Consider the following 22,870-nt stretch of genomic DNA (forward strand, 5'->3'; position numbering starts at 1 on the left):
ATAATAGAATATTTTTATGTACTTTGGTACCAAGCATATATATATATCTTTTTACTAAGAACTGCAAATCTGTAATATTAAGTCTATTTCTACACAATATATTTTATGCAATCACTCTTGGCTGTCATTATCATTCATTTCACTTCTTGCTGAACCTCCTCCTGAGGGTAATGAACCCAAGACTGCTGGAGGGTTGTGTGCCCACATCCTTACACTGGAGGGCTCGTCTGCTGTACCTCCTTGCAAATCCTTACAATCCTATGCTCACAAGCCATGCAGAAGGGATCCACTCCAGCTTTTGAATCCCTCCTCCTTCACTAGAGGGCTCTGCTGTCCCCTTAGGTTTGTACCAAAGCAGGTGCTAGCCCCATATAGAAACACATGTGAAAGAAGGATACGGGGAAACTCCCTGAACAACTCTTCTGTTCTGCTCTGAAATTATAACAAACATGTTAAACACATTGTCATTGAACAATTAAAACAGCAAAACAATCATGCCAAACAGAAACATTTATAGATATCAAAATAATACCCCAATATATTATAACAATAGATTATTCTTCATACTCTTTAAGGTCTGACTGACATTCAAATTTCAGTCTGGACAAACTTTCTGATTGAGACAATTGACAGGGGGCTCTAGAAAGACACATCTATCTATTAGAAAAAATATTAGCAACATAAGAACCTAATCTTTTTTTCTAGTGTAATAGGTGTGTCATTCTGGATGGATGGGATGTACAAAAGCAGTCTCAGAAATCTAGGGCAGCACCACTGTGCCTTTTCATAACACTGATGACCTTGCCACTACATCTACTCTGTAAAACTAGAAAATGTACAAAGAGTGAACCAAGTTGCTGCCCTACAAATCTCCTCGGTGGAGACCGCACAAGTAGAGAATGACACAGGAAAAAAATTTGTCCCCGTCTCCGCCCTGTCCCCATGAACTTGGGCCCCATCCCCACAAGTCTGGTCCTCACAAACCATCTAACCATCTGCACAAGACTCGAATACTTTTATGCTGAACTTATTTTATTAAAGTATAAAAAGAAAGTTCTGTACAATTGTCATTTTATAAATCTAAGTTCTGGCTGCCAAACTAGAGGACGAGATCTTCAGCTGGCAGGGCTTTGTTTATAAATGTTTATCAACACAGCTACAATACTACTTTATTCTAAAGCAATCCAGCATGTGCCTTTTTACGTTATCCCCTACTTCCATTAAGTATGTGCTCCCCTCTCTCTCCTCCCCACTTCTCTTCAGTGTCTGTTCCCTTATCTCCCCTCCCCACTTCCATTGCAGCGTCTGCTCACCTCTCCCTCCCCACTTCCATGCAGCATCTGCTCCCACTCTTTCCTCCCCATTTTCCTTCAGTGTCTGTTCCTCTCTCCCCTCCCTCCTCTCTCTCCACTTGCCTTCAGCGTCTGTTCTACTCTCTCCCCTGCCCACTTCCATCCAACATCTGATCCTCCCTTTCTCCACTTGCCTTCGGTGTCTTCTCTCCTCTCTTCTCCCCACTTCCTTCTAGCATCTGTTCCCCTCTTCCTCCCCATTTCCCTTCAGTATCTGTTCCTCTTTCCTCTCCCCTTCAGCACCATTCGACCTCTTCTCCTCAGTGGGGCATCTCCCTCTCTTCCTGTCACCTTCCCGGGTGCTTTTCAGAATCGAGGTTTTCTCTCCAAGTGGCTCAGACACCAGTCTTCTCACAGGTCACGCCCAACTGCTACGAAGCGTCTCCTCTAATGCAACTTGTTTCCGCCTGGGGCAGGGCAGTGAATGGTCTTGTCCCTGTACCTACAGCTACCAATCTTTTTTTCACCCCTTTCCTGCGTGTTACCTGCAGGAAACAGTCACCGTGTCATTCTCTATACACGAGCTTCTGCTCACAAAGAAGCTACACTTCTAGATGAACGGGCCTTTATAGAGACTAGTGACTATTTCTACAGGCAATATATGCTGACAAAATGGCCATTTGGAAATGGTGACCTTGGAAGCCAATGTCTAGCCTGCAATAAAGATAGTCAGATATCTTGAGGTCACCAATGAGTTCAGGCTATCAGAGAAGCACTCTTCTCACATCCAACTTTTTCAGAATCCGGTTCGTCTTAGAACCTGTGGACTGGAACGCTGATAATCTGACTTCTTGACTGACATAGAAAGCCGAAAAACTTTGGCAAAAGGATGGAACACTGCGAAAAGAAGCTCTGGCCTCTGTGAACTTAGAAATAGAAACATGTCAGCAGACAAAGGCCAAATGGTCCATCTAGTCTGCCCATCCACAGTAACCATTATCTCTTTCTCTCTCTGAGAGATCATGAAGAAGGACATGGTACTGTACTCGAAAGGGTCCAGAGAAGAGCGACTAAGATGGTTAAGGGACTGGAGGAGTTTCCATACAGTGAAAGATTAGAGAAATTGGGCCTCTTCTCCCTCGAACAGAGGAGATTGAGAGAGGACATGATCGAAACATTCAAGGTACTGAAGGGGATAACCTTATTAGATACAGATAGGTTGTTCACCCCTCACCAAGGTAGGGAGAACGAGAGGGCACTCTCTAAAGTTGAAAGGGGATAGATTCCGTATGAACATAAGGAAGTTCTTCTTCACCCAGAATGGTAAAAAACTGGAATACTCTTTCGGAGTCTGTCATAGGGGAAAACACCCTCCTGGGATTCAAGACAAAGTTAGATAAGTTCCTGCTGAACCAGAACGTACGCAGGTAGGGCTAGTCTCAGTTAGGGCGCTGGTCTTTGACCAGAGGGCCACCGCGTGAGTGGACTGCTGGGCACGATGGACCACAGGTCCGACCCAGCAGTGGCAATTCTTATGCTCTTATATTTCTATCTAGCCATGGACTCTGACAGTCTCTTGCAAACTTACCATTTATTTTTTAAAGTCCTGGCAGTGCCCTGGAGACTCTACCAGGCCACCCTTCATCGGGGCACAGCTCTACAAACCAAAGCTCTAGGAGCTGCTCTATTTCACTAGATCTATCAGGGAAAAGGTCTGCAGATCGATTCATGATGGCACCCAAGAACAACCTTTCTCAACTAGATCACTATGGCCCAGAGATGTCCAACAGAAGATCCTGCTCCATTAGATTGATCAGAATATTGAGAAGTTCTAGGGCTGCACCACTTCCTATCCTGTGATGTTGTCACTGGAAAGTGTTATGCTCTGTCTTCACCTGCTGACAAGGTGGCATAACCCATGTATCTGGGCTGGTCTACTAGGATAAGTACAGTTTTCTCCCTAGGGCCTTTTAGCTGGGCGGTCCGCCGTGGTAATTTAGATGACCACCCGGCTATCATCCGCTGTGAATTCTGCTGCCAGTGCTGCTCAACGCCAAAAAAAAAAAAAAAAACGGCTTGGAGATTTCACGCCTTAGCCCATAGCGAACTTATGCTCCGGGGCTCTAATGTGTGCATGCCGGCTTCCCTTCTCTTCCCTCCGAAACCGGAAGTTATGTCCGGGGGGGGGGGGAGAGAAGAGAAGGGAAGCTGGCACATACATGTTAGAGCCCCGAATCATGCATTCGCTACGGGCTAAGGCGGGAGACAGGTTAGTGAAACTTACAATTTGCTCTTCTTGCTGCCAGGTCCTGCCTACTTTCTGTTTCCGCGAAGGCAAGACCCGGTAGTATTTCCTCAATAGGTCGATCGCGATCTTGGGCTGATCAGCCTTCCTCTCCCTGACGGCAGAATTGATATCGGGGAGAGGAATGCTGGTCGGCCCGAAGCAGGGACAGCTTGGTGCGGTGACAGCGGCAGCTTTGGGGCCTGTTTTCCGATGGCGGCGGCTTGGGGGCCTGTTCCCCGATGGCGGCGGCAGTGACTTGGGGGAGGGCAGGGAGAAAGAAAGAGGGCAGGCAGGGAGACAGAAGGAAAGAAGAGAAACAGACAAAAGAAAGGGGGCATGAAGAGAGAAAGAAAGGGTAGGGAGAGAGGAAGAAAAAGTTGGAGGAGGGAATGAGGTCTGGAGGAGAGGAAGCATACAGGCTGAAAGAAGGGAAGAAAGATTGGATGCACAGTCAGAAGAAGAAAGTGCAACCAGAGACTCATGAAATCACCAGACAACAAGGTAGGAAAAATTATTTTATTTTAAATTTAGTGATCAAAATGTGTCTGAATTTATATCTGCAGTCTATATTTTGCACTATGGTCCTCTTTTACTAAACTGCAATAGAGGTTTTTAGCGCAGGGAGCCTATGAGCGTCAAGAGCAGCGCTGGGCATTCAGTGCAGCTCCCTGCGCTAAAAACTACTTTCGTGGTTTAGTAAAAAGGGAGGGGGTATATTTCTCTATTTTTGTATGGTTGTTACCGAGGTGACAGTGCATAGAGTCATCTGCTTTGACCTCTTTGAAAAAACCCCGGAATAGGAATGATAATTAACATTTTCTATGCATACAGTGTGCTTTGTGGGGTTTTTTTATTTTATTGTTGGTAGATCATTTTGACTTGGTCATTTTAAAAGTAGCTCGTAAGCCCAAAAAGTGTGGGCACCCCTGCTCTAGAACATCGCTCCTTAGTTTTTATCAAGTGGTGCAGTGAGGGGCCAGCACTTTACATCTTATCTCCTCATGTACAGCATGGTTCTTTATTCTAAGCAGCTCTGGCACTAACAGTACTACGGGTGCCTTATGCTACTTTCACTACCACTTGCAGTCAAGTTTGGCATTTTATTATGGTTTTGGTTTTTTATTTAGTTTTTCACCAGTATTTTCATTTATTTATTAAAGCAGCCTTTTTTTAACAGCCCGATGCCCCTCCCCTATCAGTGTGCATCTAATCCACTGCCGACACTTTTTTGGCGCCTCTTTCAACAGATCAAATATCATAGCCCCACTGTCGCGTGTTCACATTTATTCTGCGTACGAGTTTATCTCATCAGTGCAGAGACCTTTTCGGTAAGTCCATTTTACTCTCCCTTTTTTACTTTCCCGAGTGCTGTGGTTTTATTCTTTGGTTTTAATAGAAGCTCATTTGAACAATAATTTAGATCTTTCCCAGGTTTCACTTTTCATCTATCTTTGAGCTACTATCGCTTATGTTTCCAAGATACACTGTATTATCAGCTGTTCATTTCCCATACGTTTACTTTTGCCCTGTTTAGGTCTATATAGTCTAGGCATACTGTTTGTAACCATCTATCATTTAAGTATGTATATGCCCTATTTTAGGGGGGGGATTAAGTTCTTTTAGCATGTTATTTCATTAATTCTGAGTTCGGTGTTACAATATATTGTTCTTGGTTTTTAGTTTACACATTATTTATTCTTTTCTATGACATGTTTGCATCGCAATTTTACTCAAAAGTATAAATAGGTATCCATATTTCCATTCAAGTTTCATCACGGTGCTCTGGTTTTGGCTCCAGTATTTGTCACTTCCATCCACAAGGTCTGGCTATCCGTTACCGTCTCATATTTTAAAGACTCACTCATTATAATTAGCGGTGATCCACACGTCTCTTCATAATGGACATGTCCGATTTTAGCATTTGGATCTTAGTACTATGGGTTTGGTCTTTTCTGGTTTCCTTTCTATAGTCTGCTTTTCGTCTGGAGTCTTTTGAGTTTAGAATTGCATTTTATGACATATTTTTATGGTTATAATTGTATGACATGTCTAAATCGGTCAAGTTATCCATTCTTTTTATTATTTTTTGTCCCCTAATACAGTGGCAGACCGCCCCGGGTGCCAGTCCTAGGGGGATACACAGCCGGCTGGATCCAGAACCTTCCGAGCTGCTCTAAATGGCACCTGCACCTCAGCGCGGCTGCCGTACTTATTCCAAAGCAGAGTCGGCAGCCGCACTGAAGTGCAGGAAGGTCCCGCGATGATTGCATTTGCCGCCTCTGCCTCCGGAAGACGTAAGTGACATTGGAAGGGGTGGACCGGCAGCTGCAGTCATTGCGCAACCTTGCTGCAACTCCATACATCTGCCGGCCCACCCCCTCCAACGTCACTTACATCTTCCAGAGGCAGAAGCAACAGAAGCAGTCATCATGGGACTTGGTGGTTTGGAGGGAGAAAGGAGCATAGAAGGGTGGTGGAGGGAGAATAAGGGGATCAGGGTGGTATGGAAGGGTAGTGGAGGGAGAAAAAGGGGGCAGATGCTGATGGAATTGGTGTGCAGGGAAAGGAGAGAGAGACATAAGGGGGAAGGATATTGGAGGGAATTGAGTTGGAGGGAAAGAAAGGGGGCAGATGCTGATGGAAGTGGTGGGAAGGGAGAGGAGAGAGTGAAATGCCAGACCATAGGGGTGTGGGAAAGGGAAGGGAAGAAGAGGAGAGAGATGCCAGACTATTGGAGGAGGGAAGGGAAGAAGATAGATGCCAGAATAATAGGGGTGAAGGGAGAGATGGAAGTGGAATACAAGGAGAGAAGATGCGATATAGAAGGGGCAGAGAGAGGGTAGACAGTGGATGAAAGGAAGAGAGTGACAAGAATATGAGGAAAGCAGAAACCAGAGAAGACAATGTAGGAAAAAATTCTATTTACTTATTTTTTTGCTTTAGGGGAGATGCATCGCTGTTTCTGTGGTGTTGCATTGTATGCAGAGTCCAGCTTCTTGGTGGTTCAATTTAACCTTTGTCTACGTTTTTCTATTTTATCCCCCCCCCTTTTACAAAACTGTAGAGCGTTTTTTTAGCACCAGCCATGGTGGTAATTGCTCAGAATTCTATGAGAGTCTGAGCTGTTACCACCATGGCTAAAAACCACATTACAGTTTTGTAAAAGGGAGAGGGGTTAGTTTGTGATTACATATTCCATACTAGGCGAAGGTGTTTTCTGTGTTCTGTGTGTTCAAAAGACATGGTTTTCAGTTAGGATTGACTGTGTAGGATTAATCTGTACTAGTCTGGCTTGTTTAGTTTTACAATGGGTGTATTAATGTACTGCTCACTGTACTATGTAAGATGCTGCTTTTTCCTAGGTATACTCTTGTGTGATGTGTGGATTGTTACTAAAAATCATGTTTTTCATACAGATGGGGGGTGTCAAAAAATGATGGGCCTCGGGTGTCACATATGCTAGGTATACCACTGCCTTCATAGTTTATATCTAATCCACAAGCCTGCTTTTAGGACCTATAGGGTATGTATCCCTCTGATTCATGACAATTTCACTTCTCATGTTATCTTATCCATTCTTTTTATTATACAACTGCCCTGATAAGCATCATTCTTTGATGTGATTGGACCTTGAAAACTAACAGCAACAGTATTCTCCCTAGAAATTTTTTCCAGCCATGAAAAACATTTGCTGCATTTAGTGTGGCACAAAAAACATTTGTTCCGTTTAGTGTGCCGGAGTTAAAAAAAGTTTGAGAGACGCTGCTCTATACCATTTGAAAGAGGGCAAATATCTAATTATTCACTTCTAGAATTGGATACTTCTTAAATTTAATAAAATATTATGAAACAAGTGTCAAACCTTAAGAAAGGCAGTCATATTGAGCATTGGAAAATAACTAATAATAATTAACTAATACAAATAGTACACATTTAGGGCTCCTTTTACTAAGCTGCGATAGCAGTTTTACTGCACGCTTAGCTCGCGCAGAATTGCCACACGTGCTAGACACTAAAGCCAGCATTGAGCTGGCGTTAGCTCAAGCCATGTAGCGCGGCAATTCTGCACGTGCTAAAAACGCTATTGCAGCTTAGTAAAAGGAGCCCTTAATTTTCCCCACCACCAAATTTCCCCGTCCCGCCCCACCCGGCTATTTTTTCATGCCACTTGGCTGGAAAAAATTTCTGGGGAGAACACTGAAGTAGATACATACACGGTGGGGACAATTTCCAAATAGCTCATGCAGCTGCAAATTAAACAAATATTTTAAACATACATATTTTGTGGTTACTTTTCAGATAGAACTACCAAGATTGCCTAAAGTAAATATGCAAATGTCTGTGCTTTTCTCAACTTCTGAATGTAAAGGTGATGAAGATAGGGCTAACACATCACACTTTTACAAATACCACATATGTAGGTTGTTTGGCTCTTCTGATTTAAACATTCCCCCATGATTACCTCTTTTAACCTATTTAAAATATACAAGTTGTGGAAATCATTACTTCCTTTTATCCAGGCAATGTATGGTAATTTTCAGACAGACCTATTTACCTAGTGAAAGCTTCAAATATTGTCTTCTGAAGAATCTCAAATGCAGACCAATAAGGGACCCCAAATACAGCAGGAAGGTTAACATACAGTTCTTACCTCAGAGCCTGATGGTGAGGCAGGTACCCTCACTGCTGGAGAGGATGGCCGGCTGCTCCTTTCTGAAAGATCGAAAGACAAGTCCCTCCGGGTTACATCACGAGGCTTCTTTTTCTTCTCAGCATCTAGATCACGATGTTCTGAAACAACATGACTCTCTGCCCGAGTAAGGACCCCCATCAGAAAATCAGCAATCTCATCCTGGAACACAGAAACAATATATGAATAGAACAGACAGGACATCATACTACCAAAGCAGTGCAAAGTCAGTTTAAAACAGTACCCATCACCTGGGTAATATTCTGCAAACATTTCAATTACAGTTTTATCACAGTTTAAAGAATGCAATCAGTGACTAACAAAATCACTTTTTTGTTTAGATTTTGAGTTCTAGCCTAATGTAATTTACTCAGTCAAACACCACAATGCTGGATTTTATTCAAATTGCTGCTATAGTTTGTTTTCATAAACCTAAGCTTACTTCTCTGATTTCATGAGTACAGCCAGTGGTTCCCAAACCTGTCCTGTGGGACCCCCAGCCAGTCAGGTTTTCAAGATATCCCTAATGAATATGCATGAGAGAGATTTGCATACCTGTCACTTCCATTATATGCAAATCTCTCTCATGCATATTCATTAGGGATATCTTGAAAACCTGACTGGCTGGGGGTCCCCCAGGACAGGTTTGGGAACCACTGAGTACAGCCTAAGCAGCTGAAGAGTATGCCATGGGAAACACTCCTGCTACATCCTATTTCACTTCCAATCCTTTTCACTTTCTTCCTCCTTGTGAATTACAGAGTACCTACTGCACACTTTCCCATATATCAGTGTTTCTCAACTCCTTCAAGCCAAGTACCCCCTAAGCCTAACAAATACCAACCGAGTACCCCCACCAAAGCTCCACCCCTGACTCCACCCCCCTAATAATAGTACTAATTGTAATGCAATTTCTTCCATCCATTTTTCATATACACACAATATAATCTTATTAATACATAATGGTAACCACAAAATTAAAAAAAAAAACACACAAAGCACACTGTACGCAGAGAAAATGTTAATTATCATTTATATTCAGGGTTTTTTTTAAAAGAGGTCAAGGTAGATGACTAAAATATGCAATGTCACCTCAACAACTACAGAAAAATAGACAAATATAGTGCAAAATATAGACAGCAAATATAATGCAAAATATAGACAGCAGATATAAACTCTCAAAACTGACACAATTTGATCACTAAATTGAAAATAAAATCTTTTTCCTACCTTTGTTGTCTGGTGATTTCATGAGTTTCTGGTTGCACTTCCTTCTGACTGTACATCCAATATTTCTTTCTGCCTCCTGCATGCTCCCTCTCCTTCAGACGTCATTCCATTCCCCAATCAACATATTTCTCTGTCCCTCCACGAGTCCAACTTTTCTTCCCCCCTATTGGCAACAAGTCTCCCTCTCTCTCTCACTGTTCATTTGTCTTGAGAGATCCAGGCATCTCTCTACCCCCTCTACTGCCACATCCAACATTTTTCCCTCTCTCATCCCCCGGATCATGTACAGGATATTTACTATTGCCCACCAGCCCCCATGCCCAACATTTCTCCTTTTATCATCCCTCTCCAACACCATGCCACATCTCCCCCTCCATCACTATGTTTAACATTCCTCCCCCTTACATTCCCCCTTCAATCTGTCCCTCTGGTCCCTCTCCACCACCATATCCAGCATTTCTCCCTCTCATCTTTCTATTCCCCATGCATCTCTACCTCACACTCCCCTCTCTCTCTCTCCATGCCCAATTTTCCTTTCTTCCTTTCGTCATGTGCACCATCTCTCACTCACACTCATGCCCAACAATTCTCCCTTTCTATTCCCTGCCCCCTCTGTCCCAAGTTAATACCCCTTTTCTCTCTCCATTCTGTGTCCCATGTTCATGCCCCCCTTTCTTTTTGTGTTGAGTTTGTGCCCTCTCCCCCCTCACTGCCTTCCAGCCTTTGTCCCAAAATTAAGTTGCACCGCCCACAAACCCCCTTCCTCCCTCCCCTGAAATCGACCCATCCAAAAAAGCTGCAGGCGCTGAAGCCTGCCTGCCCCCTGCTGAAGGTGCCACCGCCGATTCCTCCCTGCCTCCCTGCCCACTGTACCAGCTCCATCCCCAAAGCCGACCCTGCCACCCGATACACTTCATCCCCCCTCCCCCAGCAACAACTCCACGCAGGGACAGGCCAGGCACATTCAGCAACTGCAAGCGGCCAGCTCATAAGCCTTCCCTCCAACGTCAAAGCTTGTGGGCTGGCCATTTGCAATCACTGCACACATCTGGCCCATCCCTGAACGGAGTTGATGTTGTTGCAGCATTAGTGGGGGGGTGGAGCATGTCGGATGGCAGGATTGGCGAGGCAGGGAAGAATCAGCAGTGGCTTCAGTGGGGGGGGGCAGGCAGGGAGAGATTCTGGGCTGTGGCCAGCCCACGTACCCCCAACAGACAGCCTGCGTACTCCCTACGGTACGTGTACTGCGTGATGAGAAACACTGTCATACATGAACCCCTTAATTCAAAAGGACACCTAAACTTGGTATTATATTACTTATGCAAGCAAGTAACACCTAACAATTATGCTTACAAATGCTAGGAGTGCATTCAGCAGTATTCCATAACTAGTGTGCAACTGCCTTAGTGCGTAGCAGTGGTGTAGCCATAGGACCTTGGGGGCCTGGGTCTCCCAAGTTTGGGCTCAGGCCCCTGACACAAGCAAAATACCTGTTGACTGGCTGGCAAGAATGGCCAATCCCCATCAGCAGATGAGATCCCCTGCCTGGAACTGCTCCAGTGTTGCCTCAACAGCAAAGTCGTCAGCAGCTTCCTTTCCAGCCCCCAACATCAGTACTCTTTGTGCATGCTCAGTTTGCACATAAATTGATGAGTACTGATCTTGGCCGCTGGAAAGGAAGTCACTGACTTCACTGTTGAGGCATCACTGGAGCAGTTCCAGGCAGGGAATCTTATTGGCTGGTGGAGATTGAGCATCCCTGCCAGCAAAGGTAAAATTATTAATGCAGCATGGGGCAGAGTACAGAGAAAATGGATTGCTTTGGAATCCTGGCTATATCCCTGATGCATATATGCAAGTGGGAGGCATATGGGTGTGTCTCCCAAAAAGACATAATTTACAAAATACCATATGCTACACATGTATTTGTCAAATTTAGACATGCAAATGTATGCCTTATATTGACACTATGTAATTAGGTGCATTACAACCAATTTGCACTAAAGAAAAGTTACTCGCCTATGGCAGGTGTTCTCCAAGGACAACAGGCATATATTCTTCCGTGTGAGTGATGTCATCCACAGAACTCAGTATGGACAGTCAAAAATATATCGTCACTTTAAATCTTTAGGAACACCCATACTGCATGCAGACCAACAGGGCAACAGCATGTCCTAAAGAGGGCATAGGTGAGCTTTTGCCCAAGGAACAACTTTTATGGTCGCTACCATAGACTCCAACACCTGGAGTTAGTGCCAAGCCGTGGGAGCTGGCATTGCCATGATCTCCAAAATCTGACGTTGTAGCTTCAGTTTGCATGGCTCTGGAAGAAAGACACAGCCTTCTGCCTTGTTGAAGCGGATTCCCAAGTATTCTAGGAACTGTGTTAGCTCCAGGTGGCTCTTCTTTTTTTAAAAAAAATTATTTATTCATTTTCATATTTTACATGAAGTGTACAAAATATTGAATTACAACTAATGAATACACAATATCACTTTTATATCTATTACATAATATTCTAAACGTATTTTTATCCCCTCCCCCACCCCCCACCCTTCAAGTACTTTCCAATCACCTTATACATATTGTATACCATATTATAACATGTTATGTAAAATTATTTTCACTACCCCCCTCCATGTGTGCCATAAAGAAGACAACTAAAAGAAGAAGAGAAATCCTACTATTCATTCACTACAATATTTTGTCAATGGCCCCCATATTTTTATAAATTTAGGATATGTCCCTCTTTGTATTGCTATTGCTCTTTCCATTTTGAATATATGACAAATTGTATTCCACCAAAACGTATAATTAAGGTTACTATGATTCTTCCAGTTATTGGTTATATGCTGAATGGCAACCCCTGTCATGACTAATAAAAGCTTGTTATTTTCTGGTGAAATTTGACTTTTTTTTCTCATCATCATTCCAAATCACACTGTATCATATGATATTGCTACATGATTTTCCATCAATTTATTAATTTGTGGCCAAATTGTATTCCAAAAACTTTTAATGTAGGGACAATGACCAGGTGGCTCTTCTGAAAACTGAAGATCCAACCCAGGTCCTGTAGCAGTTGGACTACTTGTGCCACTGATTTGTCGCAGACGGCCTTGGAAGAGGCTTGGATCAACCAACCGTCCAAGTATGGATGCACATGGATCCCAGTTTTGCACAAGTATGCTGCAGCAACAACCATCACCTTGGTAAAAGTGCAAGGCACCGCTGCCAGACTGAATGGGAGTGCCAAAAAATTAAAAATGTCTCTCCAGCACATGGAATCTTAGGAACAATTACTATCAAAGTTCCACCCTGCAGTCGATCAGTAGAATTAAGAACCTAGGGGTTATTTTTGATTACAAACTAACTTATCATGAACATATTAGTAGTATTGTTACATCAACCTTCTTTAGACTACGTTAAATTTGTTCAGTTTCGAAATTCTTATGCCCTAAGTCACTAATTCATTCTTTGGTGTTTCAAAAATGCTCTATTTAAAGGAATTGCCCAAAAAGAAATCAGACGTTCACAGATCATTCAAAATGCTTCAATCAAACTCATAATGAAAGCTAAGAAATTTGACCATGTGACACCTCTCCTTAAGAAAGCGCTTTGGCTCCCAGTTGCTCACCGCATAACATATAAATTAAGTCTGCTGACTCTCAAATCTCTTCTTTATAAAACTACCGCCTTCATTCATAGATTATTGATTCCCCATAACTCAGGTCTAACGACCAACATTTATTAATAGTTCCCTCACTCAAAAACATTAATACATGGCGGCAATTCATCTTTTATGCCACAGCCCCCCAAATATGGAATTCCCTCCTTATACGGGAAGAACGCAATTTAGACACATTCAAGAGCAAGTTAAAATGCTTTCTTTTTAAAGATGCATTTGACAGCTAGAAAGCTAGATTAGGAGCCTCAATTGAATCTTATTTCCTAACTTTTTTGAAGCCCACTATTCTCCCCCCTCCTATTGTTTTTTCCCTTACTTGTCTTATTTACTATCAATAACTTGTATTTCTTTCTCCGTTTTTTCCTTCTGTATTATGTTTTGTCAGGTTAGTCGTATTTATTTGGTTTGTTTCCCCCAGAAATTTGTAATTTTACTGTTTTGTACATCACCTAGAATACTGAATAAGCGATAAATCAAATTTATAATAAACTTGAAACTTCCTGTGAGCCGGAAAGGAGAAATTAGGTTCTTACCTGCTAATTTTCTTTCTTTTAGTCTCTCCAGACCGGCACAGTTCACTGATGGCTAATAGCTCACTATGCCCAGCAGGTGGAGACTGAGAGAAAATTTTGGCTGTAATACAAGTGGTTGTGCAGTCCCTAATACATTCAGTCTTCTGAATAACCAAGCAGAACTAAAACTAAGAAGTGCTAATCATAACAGTAACAACACTCCCAACAGGAGTAACAACTAACATAGAGCCATACTGTTGGAAATTGCATAGAAGTATCTACAGCAAATGTTCCCATAGCTTGCCAGCTGAGCCAAACGCCACTGTTCTTTTAATCTCACCCTACCCTACTAAAAACACGAGATCTCGCAGAAAAAAAATACACTCTTCATGCAAATCTCAAAACAACAAACGACAGTTAGACAGGGTGGGAACTGTGCCAGTCTGGAGAGACTATAATAAAAAGAAAATTAGCAGGTAAGAACCTAATTTCTCTTTCTTCAGCGTCTCTCCAGACTGGCACAGTTCACTGATGGGACGTACCAAAGCAATACCCATCATGGGTGGGACCCCCAAAGGGCCACCACACTACCACAAGAACACACTCACTGAACACTGCATTCCAATGCACCTAAATGTCTACAAGATAGTGTCGCACAAAGGAATGTAGAGAAGGCCAAACTGCGGCCTTACAGATATCCACTGGAGGCACAAGAGAAGACTCAGCCCAAGAAACTTCCTGACCCTGAGTGGAATGAACCTTGAGAAATTCCGGAACAGGCTTCTTCTGAAGAAGGTATGCTGAAGCAATAGTTTCCTTGATCCAGAGAGCAATGGTAGCCTTGGAAGCACCAGCCCCCTTTGACAGTCAGTCACAAAGATGTCAGTTTCGAAAGAAGGCCTCCTTAAGAAGATTATGCAGTAGTAATTTGAGAAGTTCCCTAGGAAGTTCATCATAATTTAAGGCAGGTGCCCAAAAGGTCGATCGCGATCGACCGGTAGATCGTGAAGGCAACGCGAGTCGATCGTGCTGCCTTCGCGTTCTACATGCTTCCCGACTCAGAAGTACTGAGCTGACCAACTTTCCCCACCCGACATTAATTCTGACGTCGGAGAGGAAGTTCCGGGCCAGCCAATCGCTACCTGGCTGGCCTGGAACTTTCTCTCCGATTTCAGAAATGACGTTGGGGAGAGAAAATCAGGTCAGCCCGACACTTCTATGTGGGGAAGCAGGGAGAGCTTGGGACGGCGGTGGTTTGGAGGCCTGTTTCCTAATGGCAGCAGTGGTGATTTGGAGGCCTGTTCCTCGAAGGCAGCGGTGGTGATTTGGAGGCCTGTTCCCCGATGGCGGCGGCAGTGGCTTGGGAGCAGGCAGGGAGACAGAAAGAAGGGAGAGCAGGGAAACAGAAAGAAAGAAGGTAAAAAGAAAAAAGGAGGGGACAGGAAGACAGAAAGAAAGAAAGAAAGAAAGAAAGGGGAGGGGGGCAGGGAGAGTGGAAGAAAAAGTCTGCGGAAGGAATGAGGTCTGGAAGCATACAGCAGGCTGAAAGGGAAAAAATATTGGATGCACAGTCAGAAGAATAAAGTGCATCCAGACTCATGAAATCACCAGACAACAAAGGTAGGAAAAATGATTTTTTATTTTAAATTTAGTTATCAAAATGTGTCTGTTTTGAGAATTTTTATCTGCTGTCTATATTTTGCACTATGGCCCCCTTTTACTAAACCGAAATAGCGATTTTTAGTGCAGGGAGCCTATGAGTATCGAGGGCATTGCAGGGCATTCAGCACAGCTCCCTGCGCTAAAAATCGCTATCGCGGTTTAGTAAAAAGGGAGGGGGTATGTTTGTCTATTTTTCTATAGTTGTTCCTGAGGTGACATTACATAAATAATAATAATAACAGTTATATACCGCAGGACTGTGAAGTTCTATGCAGTTTACAATGGTTAAAAGATGTTACAAATTAAGTAGAATTAACAAGATTAGAAGCTAGTTATTAACAGCGCTAGAAATCAGTTATTGTGGAATAGGATTGTACAGGTTAGTTGCCTAAATACTTCAGGAACAGATATGTTTTTAGGTGTTTCCTAAATTCCCCATAAGTAGTAGGCAGATAAAGTCATCTGCCTTGACCTCTTTGAAAACCCGCGGAATATAAATGATAATTAACATTTTCTCTGCGTACAGTGTGCTTTGTGTTTTTTTAAATTTTATTGTTGGTAGATCATTTTGACTAGGTCATTTTAAAAGCAGCTCACAAGCCCAAAAAGTATGGGCACCCCTGATCTAAGGCCTCAAGGAGCTCAGCCCTGGGTTCAGTGTCAGCCTCAATAATTTGGCAGCGAGGGCCTTGCCCAACTTTCTAATGTATTTAGTAAAATAAAGTCCTTCTGGAAGAGATCATATTCTTGGAGGAGGAGGAAGAGATGGATCTGAAGGTATTCCATATGACTCAGGAGCAGACAAAGTGGGTTCACACTCAGAGTCAGTATGGTGACTTGAGAGATCAGAATCAACTGCAGGAACCCCAGGTGACTCTCTGTAGGTTGAAGAATGTAGAGGAGACCAATGTCGTCGATACTAGTCCGATGAAGAGGAGCGAAGGAAAGTTCTTTTATCCCTGGAAATATGGGATCGATGCGATGTAGAACGAAAGTGCCTCGATGCAGAGCATCTAATTGACGAGGAGCATCGATGTGTTGAAGACAGACATCAATGCTTCGATGAAGAGCAATGATGCTTTGATGAGGAGCACTGATGTGACATTGAGGATCGATGCCTCGATGGAGAGTGCCGTTGTCACCTGGCAGATTGATTAGACAGACCGATGCCATCTGGAATCTGTACCCAGTGGCCTCTAGGTGCTATGCTTAGGCTGGACCAGTACCAAGAGAGTCGATGTTACCACCTGTGTCATGTAATTTAAACATTTCACCAATCTCCCTCCTGAAAAACTCATTGAGTTGCTCTTTGAAGAGCTGCAACAGTACCCTTGGCTCAACAGCTGGTACCATTGGTGCGGAAGAGTGTTGAGGGGTGGGTGACTCAAGAAGGAAGAACACCCTGAAAGAGACATAATCTGCAGAGATGAAGAGCAATGGCTTTGTCGTTTGGCCTGTATCAAGGGACTCAGTGCTATGGAGGCATGCAACACTTTCTGGGAAAAGGATGGCTTCTTAGCTGGCTTCCCTGAAGCTGGAATTTTGTCCGATAACTATGTTAATGCTGGTACCACCAGTACTGCAGGCTTAGAGTGTTTTCTGGTATCCATGGCTAAACTGAAGAGCCTCTCTTGCTGAATGCGACGAGCTTTTAGTGAGTGCTTTTATAAAGAGGAATAGCACGTGCAGGTGTCAACACGATGTTCAGGGCCCAAACATTGCAAACACCAACTATGCGGGTCAGTGATTGAAATAGGCTGCTGGCACCGACAGCACTTTTTAAAGTTGTTAAACAGTTTTGACATACAGTGTTCTCCCTAGGGACTTTTAGCCAGGCACTCCGCCCGGCTAATTTAGATGACTGCCTGGCTTTCATCTCGATCACAAATCCTGATGTTGCCGCCGTTGCTCAACATTTTTTTTTTAACCCTCTCACCAGCTTGGAGATTTCCCAGGCTGACTTGGCACAACCTGACTCGCCGCCGAAAGTACAGTGTTTGACTCCTGCCTGACTTTTTTTTTCTTTTTTTTTAAATGCTAGCAAGCGACTTGAACCCATGCTCCGGGGCTCTAGCATGTGCGTGCCAGTTTTCCTTCTCTTCCCTCTGAAACCAGAAGTTATGTCCCGGGGGAGGGGGGAGAGAAGGGAAGCCGGCATGCACATGCTAGAGCCCCGGAGCATGGGTTCAAGTCGCTTGCTAGCATTTAAAAAAAAAGAAAAAAAAAGTAATGAAAAGATTCCACCAAAGGGGTATCACCGATAAGTGAAACCAGTAAGGAGAGAACAATAAAATGAAATAAAAATATGATAAGAGTATATATGATGATGATATAATGAAACATACCCAAATGAAAAGAGAATCAGTTAAAACCACAAACAAGCTGTGGAGATTAAAAACATACAGATAAAAAAGCTTAAGGGAAAATACATGAATGTTATGCTCTAAAAAGTAAAAAGGGGATGTTGATCAATGAGCTAACAGACTATGGAGAGAGGTATGTGAATCTAGAACTGTTATTAATGGGGCAATTAGGCCTAAACAAATGTGAATGCTAACAAAGGCTAAAAAAGTTTTGGAAAAAGGGGGGATATGGTCTGTAATACTGAATGGGAACACAAAAACAACACAAATTGCTGACAGAGGATCAAAAAGTTGAGAAAAAGAGATTGGTCTGCATGTCGCTGTGAAGTGAAAACAACTTCCAAAACGTGAGATCTAAAAAAAATCAGCCTGGGGTGAAGACATATTAGAAACAGTAAATTGAACATGTCAGACCAAAGGATTATATATAAAAAATATATAAAAAAAAAAAAAAATGGGGGAAACCTCAAAAGTAATCGCGATATCGGGCAGCCTATTTAAACCTACAAAATGCATTAAAAAGTAAAACTATAAACCGTTGCAGGAAAATGCGTAAGATTACATAAAAAACATAGCCCCAATAAAAGGTGAACCACAATGGAGCCAAAAAAACATTATAGCTGAAAAGACTTACCTTTGCCTGTGTAGAAAGAGCTACGGAGAAAAGTCTGTTCGTGTCTGACTGAGAGGTTGAAAAGGAACGCCGCGGGAAACAAACTTAAGTAGGTGTAGTTGGAAAAAAAGGCTATCATAGGACGAACGGCATGACTTAACTAACCAATGGGAACCTTATGATTGACATGAGGGAGGGCAAATAGGCAACGGGAAAAAATGTCAGATAAAGAACATTATGGGTCAATGTTTAGAAGCAGAGTAAAAACTGGAATATGAGGTGACTGTAAATTAAAAGTATAAGGACAGCCCTATTGAAAAACTAAAAAGTGAAACACGAATAAAACAAATAGATCCAGACCCTAGAAAGGATGAAAAATAACTGAATAAGCAGAATGTGAGAAGTGAAAGGACAGCCAATGTGTGAGATGAAAGAAAAAGAAATAGCACACCAGGTGGAAAAGGAAAAGCATAACATGAAGTATTATGACAACGATACATGGTTTCACACCAAAATGTATAGACTTATATACAGTTACAACTCCTTGTTTAAAATTAAGGTCATAAGGAACCAGACCTTGATTCTTGCTCTTTGTTACCAGATAATTTGTGCTTTTCAGTTGTATTGTATTGGTCATAACAGACTTGAAGGTAGCTTGGAAAATGTCAATGTTACTGGAATTCACTGTAATTTGCTTTGATTAAGCATATTGAATGCCATTTTGTTATGTCTCTTAAATTTCAATAAACAAGAGTTTAAAAAAAAGGACAATCCTACAAAGGATAATCTTTTGTCCCTCACTGAACCATACCTGAATGCATCTGTCTACCATGCTCTGGGTAAGGCCTTCTGATTTTTTTTTAGCTTTGCTTATTCTGAGAACAGAACAGAGAAAAAAAAGACAATTATTTAAAACTGCCAACTGTTAGCTCATGTTCTTCACTGTTTTACTGTTGCAGCTAGGATCAAACCTTGGATACAAGGAGATAACATTAATTTACAAAGAATGGCAAAAACCAGGATTACAGCTGAAGGACAAGGTAACATTTTCAAGGCCATAATCAGTGAAGGGACAAAATTTACTAGTGGTGGTCAGGGGAAGAAAATGTTTTTTCTTTAAGGGTCATTCATTTTTTCCATTTTATTCAGTTTTGTTCCATCTTACAAGAGAAATTAGGTCTTACCTCCTAATTTTCTTTGCTCGAGTCCCTCTAAACCAGGGGTCTCAAAGTCCCTCCTTGAGGGCCGCAATCCAGTCAGGTTTTCAGGATTTCCGCAATGAATATGCATGAGATCTATGTGCATGCACTGATTTCAAGGCATATTCATTGGGGAAATCCTGAAAACCCAACTGGATTGCGGCCCTCAAGGAGGGACTTTGAGATCCCTGCACTAGACCAATCCAGATGCATAGGTGATACATACTCCTGCTAGCAAATGAAAACTGAGAATCACTGTATGTGGTTTTCCTATAAAAATGGTGGTTCTCAACCCAGTACCCAGGTCACTAAGCTAGTCAGTTTTTCAGGATATGCATGAGAAAGATTTGCATAAAGTGGAGGTACTGCATACAAATTTTCTAATGCATATTGATTGTGGATATCCTGAAAATCTGACTGCATGCGTCCCGAAGATGGGGTTAAGAACTCCAAACAGTCTGTGCAGCCCACAGTTAGCCAGTGTTTCTATAACAAAGTAATGACATGATCACTTCCCATCTCAAAACTAATGAACAAGAAAGAACAGTTACCTAATACCGAATTCCTTATCAAAATTCAAGATATCGCAGCTCAAAGAAAATGGAGACTAGTGGATGAAAACTATCTAGCATGCATTCTCTTCTTCAAACACAGGCAGGTTATGGACTGGTTTGGAGGAACTTAAGGAAAGAAAGTTAGCAGGTAAAGCCTATTTTCTCCTTCCTTATTACCTTCCCTGACCAGGCCAAATGCGAGGGAAGAACCAATGCAGTGGCTAAGGAGGAAGGGATCCAGATAAGTTTGTCCTCCTCCGCACACTAGCCTTAAATGGTGCATGAAGGCTTTTCCAACTTGTAATGTCACACAAAAGAATGTAATGATGACCAAATATCCTCCCTGCAGATTTCCTGAGGAGGAAACAACCCATCCTCCACCCAGAAAGATACTATTCTTAGGGCATTAGGAACTATGTATACATGCACAATGAAAATCTACCCTATCACCCCCCCATTCCCTTTTTTTATTTAATTTTATTAAATTTTTCAATGACATGGCCAGAAAAAAAAAAAGAGAGACATTGCTCATACAGGTAAGTTTCACATGGTTCCAATGTACACATTATAACCAAAATAACTCACAATGTAGCCAGCTACAGTATATCTCTTGAATAATCTGCATTTTCAAAATAACAACAATTCCAAAGAAAATTCCCTCCCTATACCAAATTTGCAAGTTTTATTTAAAATTCGATAAAACACTTTTTAATAAACTAGTCTTTAAGTCTGTTACATTAATGGGCGCTAGAGCAGATGTCTGTCTGGGGTTTTTTCTTTGTCTCTCTCTCCTTGGACGCTGTCTGTCTGTCTGTCATTCATTCTGTCTGTGTCTCTCCCTGGCCCCCCTGCCTACCTGTATTTCTCTGTTGCACCATGCCTGCCTGTCTCTCCGTGGCCCCCTTCTGTCTTCCCCCCCCCCAGAGCAAAGCATGATTGTTTTCTGCCCCCCAGCACACCCCTTTCCCTCTCCCCCTGTTGTGTCATGCCTGCGTGCTCCATGGCCCCCTTCTGTTCTCCCCTGATGATTGCTGTCTGCTGCCTTCCTCCCAAAGCAGCCCCCTTCCCCTCTCCCCCTGGTCCCCTGTTGTGCAATGCCTGCCTGCCCCGTGCCTGTTGTGCCATGCCTGCGTGCTCCATGGCCCCCTTCTGTTCCCCCCTGATGATTGCTGTCTGCCCCCCTCCCCTCCAAGCAGCCCCCTTTCCCTCTCCCCCTGGTCCCCTGTCGTGCAATGCCTGCCTGCTCCATGGCTCCCTTTCGATTCCACCCCCCCTCCCATTCTTACCCTCCCTCCATTCCTCGAATTGGAGCTGGGGCTGCATCGTTCACCTCTCAGCCCAGATCTCCTCCTTCATGGCGGTGGGAGGGTCTGCAGGAAGACCGAGTGTGTCGGCAGCGGCAATCCCGACTCCTTCAGCACCATGTCGAGAAGGTGGAGAGCGGCCTGCAAGGTTTGCTACAGCGGCTGGCGAACCTCAGCAGGCCGCTTTGAAGAGCAGCGGCAGCGAGAGGGAGGAGTCCCAGGACACGCGCCTCCAGCTAGCGCAGGCGCCGTGAGAAGAGACACAGAAGCACACCTCAAGCTACCAGGACTCACGATCGTTCAACAGCGCATGCGTGCGCTAGGGTTTTATTATTATAGATTCAAAGTGATGTACAAAAATAAAATAAGCAAACATAAACAAAAAGAGAAACCCTTGAATATACCCCATTCTCCCTAAGGGTCAGCCCTTACATATCTCTAAACTTTCATCTCAATTCCCACTTGTAGGAATATATACACTATTTGTTCAGCTAGTAATAGGCAAAATAGCCATCAAGTCTCAAGGCCTCTTCGAGCTATATATAGTAGAATTTATTATTTCTATAGCGCAAGCAGCGCTGCACATTGTACATTTCTGGCACCTTTTTGATGTAGCACCAATTTGATTTAGAAGACTAGAGTGCAACTACAGTATGTGTTTGCTGTCTTTATTGGACAGGTGGCCATTTTTACAAAGCAATGTTGCCATGGTAAATGCACCAAAGACCATAGGAATTGAATGGATCTCGGTGCATTTACCTTTCCGCGGCTTTGTAAAAGGGGCCCTGGGTTTAAGATTTATGAAATTTGCTGTTACATTTTTGTGCCGTCACTTTTTGTATTTTGCTAATTGATATTTGTGGTATTGATCTGTTTGTAAGTTGGTACTGCTGGAGAGCGATAACAGGAAAAGCAGGTAGCCAGTAGTAATATAGCCAAGGCTGTCCATAGTCAAATGGCAATTGTCTATCTGAGTAGTTGCAGTAAACAGCAAGAAATGCATGCAACCAATTATACAGTATACCGGGTTGTCAGTCACAGAAGAACTACAACAACCTGCCAATGACACAGGAAAATTTGTATAAAGTCATGCTGCACCTGAGATTGTCATCAGCTCCACCTACAATCACCATGCTATTATCAACGCGGATCTTCTCCCGGAAATCCTCCATGGACTCCACATTACACTGCAGGGAATTTTGACCTATCACAAAGAGGACTGGGGTCTTCATTTCCAACAGAGGGTCATCTACATCCTATAGAGTGGTGATGAAATGGACATGTAAGAAAGTATCACAGATATTTATAATAAGAACATTTGCCAGCTTATTCATAAGAACATAAGCAGTGCCTCCGCCGGGTCAGACCACAGGTCCATCCTGCCCAGCAGTCCGCTCCCGCGGCGGCCCAAAACAGGTCAAGACCTGTCTGAATCATCAGAAGTGGCTCCCTTGCCACCTTGGTTTCCCATTTAAG

The 22,870-nt window shown here is 43.1% G+C and overlaps 1 protein-coding gene across 6 annotated transcripts in view; it reads right to left on the minus strand.

The window, feature by feature from the left end:
* Positions 1–22,870, minus strand: part of KANSL3 (KAT8 regulatory NSL complex subunit 3) — a 165,655-nt gene that overhangs the window by 57,887 nt on the left and 84,898 nt on the right. For all 6 annotated transcript variants that reach the window (XM_033947699.1, XM_033947698.1, XM_033947701.1 and 3 more), the window contains exons 11-13: positions 22,493–22,650; positions 19,149–19,212; positions 8,231–8,431 (exon numbers count right to left, since the gene is read on the minus strand). In XM_033947699.1, coding sequence (XP_033803590.1) covers positions 8,231–8,431; positions 19,149–19,212; positions 22,493–22,650 — 423 coding nt within the window. The remainder of the gene's footprint in view (positions 1–8,230; positions 8,432–19,148; positions 19,213–22,492; positions 22,651–22,870) is intronic.

Source organism: Geotrypetes seraphini, chromosome 6 (genome assembly GCF_902459505.1).
Source record: "Geotrypetes seraphini chromosome 6, aGeoSer1.1, whole genome shotgun sequence".
NCBI lineage: Eukaryota > Metazoa > Chordata > Amphibia > Gymnophiona > Dermophiidae > Geotrypetes > Geotrypetes seraphini.